Source organism: Clupea harengus, unplaced genomic scaffold (assembly GCF_900700415.2).
Source record: "Clupea harengus unplaced genomic scaffold, Ch_v2.0.2, whole genome shotgun sequence".
NCBI lineage: Eukaryota > Metazoa > Chordata > Actinopteri > Clupeiformes > Clupeidae > Clupea > Clupea harengus.
The window spans coordinates 17,501-20,420 of record NW_024879715.1 but is presented as its reverse complement, the minus strand read 5'-3'; the positions used below and the strand labels follow the sequence as shown (position 1 = coordinate 20,420).

Below are 2,920 nucleotides of genomic sequence, written 5' to 3'. Positions count from 1 at the left end.
TGATTCAGAAAATCTATATAATAAACATCATCAGCAAACAATGCATTAATTAATGTTGACCAACACCAGACATGCCAGAGAGGGAGAGCTTTCATGAGGCGATGAGGTCACGCTGGTTCTTTTTCAATAGAGCCATGTGTGCTACATAAATTAGTTGATGTTGATGAAGGGATGACCTGAGAACATTATATATTCTTGTTTTGTTTATACACCCTGCATCTCTCTTGTAGAGGTCACTGTAGTGTATTTCTATTGCCTCTGAAAAAGAGGTATTCTAATGTCAAAGCAGGTGTGAAATATCTCCATCTCTGCAGCTAGAGGGCGCCATCTTTCATTAAGTATTGCCTGTTTCTTTCAGTACAGTGTCAAGTGTAGGGCACACAACAAATGCAGCCAAAGGTAAAGCAACAGTAGAGAAGTTTAGTTTAAAACTAGAAAGCTAACTATAAAAATAGCACAGTTATAACTGATAAAAGCTTGCTAGCACAATGACTGGCATGTTTTGGAAACAGTTGGCAATGTTTGGTTTGGAAGTTTTTCTTAACATTCCAACATTCTTTTGTTTACTTGGGTTGGTGTAACTTCACCTGTTCTTCTTTGTTCACAATGGCCAGATTCCCCCCTAATGTGATGCAGTGATCTTGACTCTGTTTCCAGGTCTTTCCAGTGGAGGAGAAGAGGCAGCACACATGACAACACTGATCAGTGGGTAGTGCTGTCACTATGTTTTACCGATGCAGCCTTTTGAGTACTGTAACATCATTTCAAAGTCAGCAGTTTCTTAGTTTGTTTGATTTTTTTTGCTTAGATTTTTTAAAAGTTACCAAGAAATAGACACTGTACAATGTAAAAACCCCATTATTGTAGCTGAAGAATACCTCTGAGGTGATTTGCGGGGCGTCTGAGCCAGCTATCTGATGTTAGCAAGGCAAGTAACAACAAGGTAAACAGCTCACTGGCGGCGTGATTGGTTGTTGACCTGTCAATCTCACTATAAACGTCTCCGTTATCAACACAACGACATGCCAGCCGTCTTCCGACCGTTAAGGCAAAGAATACAGTCTGAATCGGGTAGCAATATAGCATTATAGCATTAAAAGAACAGGGACGAAGGCTGAGTTCCTAAATTGAGTGGAGTCGGATTAATTACATTCACCAAGGGTCCTTTAATAAAATATTGCATTTTAGCAAAGCACAGAAAGACGAACGCGCATAAACCTTTGTTGGTCTGGAAAGTGGTTCGTACAACCATAGTGAAGCAATAACTAAATTGAATGAAAATATTTTTTTAAAAGCCTCCATATGTAGCAGCTGAATACACAATCTAATCCAGTCTAATCGGTGGCTACTGTCTCGCACACAAATGTATGCCGCTTCTTGCAGGAGTTGTCAAGCCAGTGTCCAGATTTGGTGAAAAGGGCACAGTTCTCCCCAGCTGGGTCTTCCTTCTTCCAGTTATCTGGTTCACCCTGTCCATCAGACCCTTTCTTCCAGAATCTGTGAACAAACAGGGTGGATGGAGTAAACACAATGCACCATGATGTAGACATGCTCTGTATGGAAGATGATGAACAGTTATACTACATATCTGTCCATCTCTAAGTTCACTGAAGAAAGGGCAGCAGCACAAACACAATTCTGCATCTGCAATGGCAATAAGGCTGTTCTGTGTCAAACCTACAGCCAGCCTAGTCTTTGTGCTGCGTCTGACTGACAAGCACAAGTTTGCTGTGCTTACAAGTGTAACCATGAGCAGGACAGTAGCAGCGCCTCTATTCACTGCTGAACAGCACAACCAGATCGATACATTTGAATGTATCACTGCATGTTTACATCATTGTACATGGAGCAGTATGTAGACTATTGACACATATAAGTAAGTGTGAAGTGTGAAGTGTGTTGAGAACGTAAGAGGCATGTCTTACACTGCTCCAGTCTCTGTGCTGTCCACCCAAATCCACTGTCCCTCTGTCTCCAGGTCACTCAGTCCCATCCAGTAGAAATCCTCAATGGCTCTTTTGGATAGAAAATACTGATGGGAGACATCACAGATATTTATTCCTAACATATTTAGGAATATATCAAATTTACTCAAAGGAACCTTTAGTGAAATGATGAAATGTTTGATGATATGATACTTTGATATGTTAATCACGCTATAGGAAGTTTATTCCAAGTTTGTCATAAAATCTACAACTTAAAACATTTGTTCTGAAAAAATGCATAGGATGCAATAAGGAATAAAACACCCTTTTACTTCACCTGTTCCTCTTGACTGTTCACAATGGCCAGATGCCCCCCTAATGTGATGCAGTGATCTCGACTCTGACTCCAGGTCTTTCTAGTGGAGGAGAAGAGGTAGCACTTCCCACTGTTGTGAGCCCACCCATCAGGACAGACCCTACAACCAGAGGTGGCTACAAACACACATGACAACACTGATCAGTGGGTAGTGCTGTCACTATGTTTTACCAATGCAGCCTTTTGAGTACTGTGTAACATCATGTCAAACAGCATGCTGTTTACATTAAATGAAAGTACAAGTCAGCAATTGTCGCTAAATGTTACCTTCTTAAACTTTCTGAGGGAGGTGGAAAGTTCTTTCTATGCTTGTTTCACATTTGACTAAATGCATAATCTTTATTTGAAACTTACCATCAAAAGACATTTTCCCATGACATACGTGTAAATAAGAACACTTAAAAAATACATGGCTAAATCTCACACGTTTATCATTTCCAGTTTAGTAACTCTACATATTTCATCTACCTCTGTGTCCTCCCCAAACAGAACACCAAACCCTAGTGCAGCAGGCAAGATCACATGTACGGATCTCACAGGGACATATTGCAAATGAATATGTAACTTGAACTTTGCATTTGATACTGATGGACTAGGAATCACACTTGTCATGTACAAT

The 2,920-nt window shown here is 40.3% G+C and overlaps 1 protein-coding gene across 1 annotated transcript in view; it reads right to left on the bottom strand.

Moving 5' to 3' along the window:
* Positions 1-1,334: 1,334 nt before the first annotated feature.
* The window catches only part of LOC116219389 (CD209 antigen-like protein E), a 2,676-nt gene continuing 1,090 nt past the window's right edge, over positions 1,335-2,920 (bottom strand). The window contains exons 4-6 of the mRNA XM_042704714.1: positions 2,263-2,417; positions 1,926-2,032; positions 1,335-1,497 (exon numbers count right to left, since the gene is read on the bottom strand). Of these exons, the coding sequence (XP_042560648.1) occupies positions 1,335-1,497; positions 1,926-2,032; positions 2,263-2,417 (425 nt within the window). The remainder of the gene's footprint in view (positions 1,498-1,925; positions 2,033-2,262; positions 2,418-2,920) is intronic.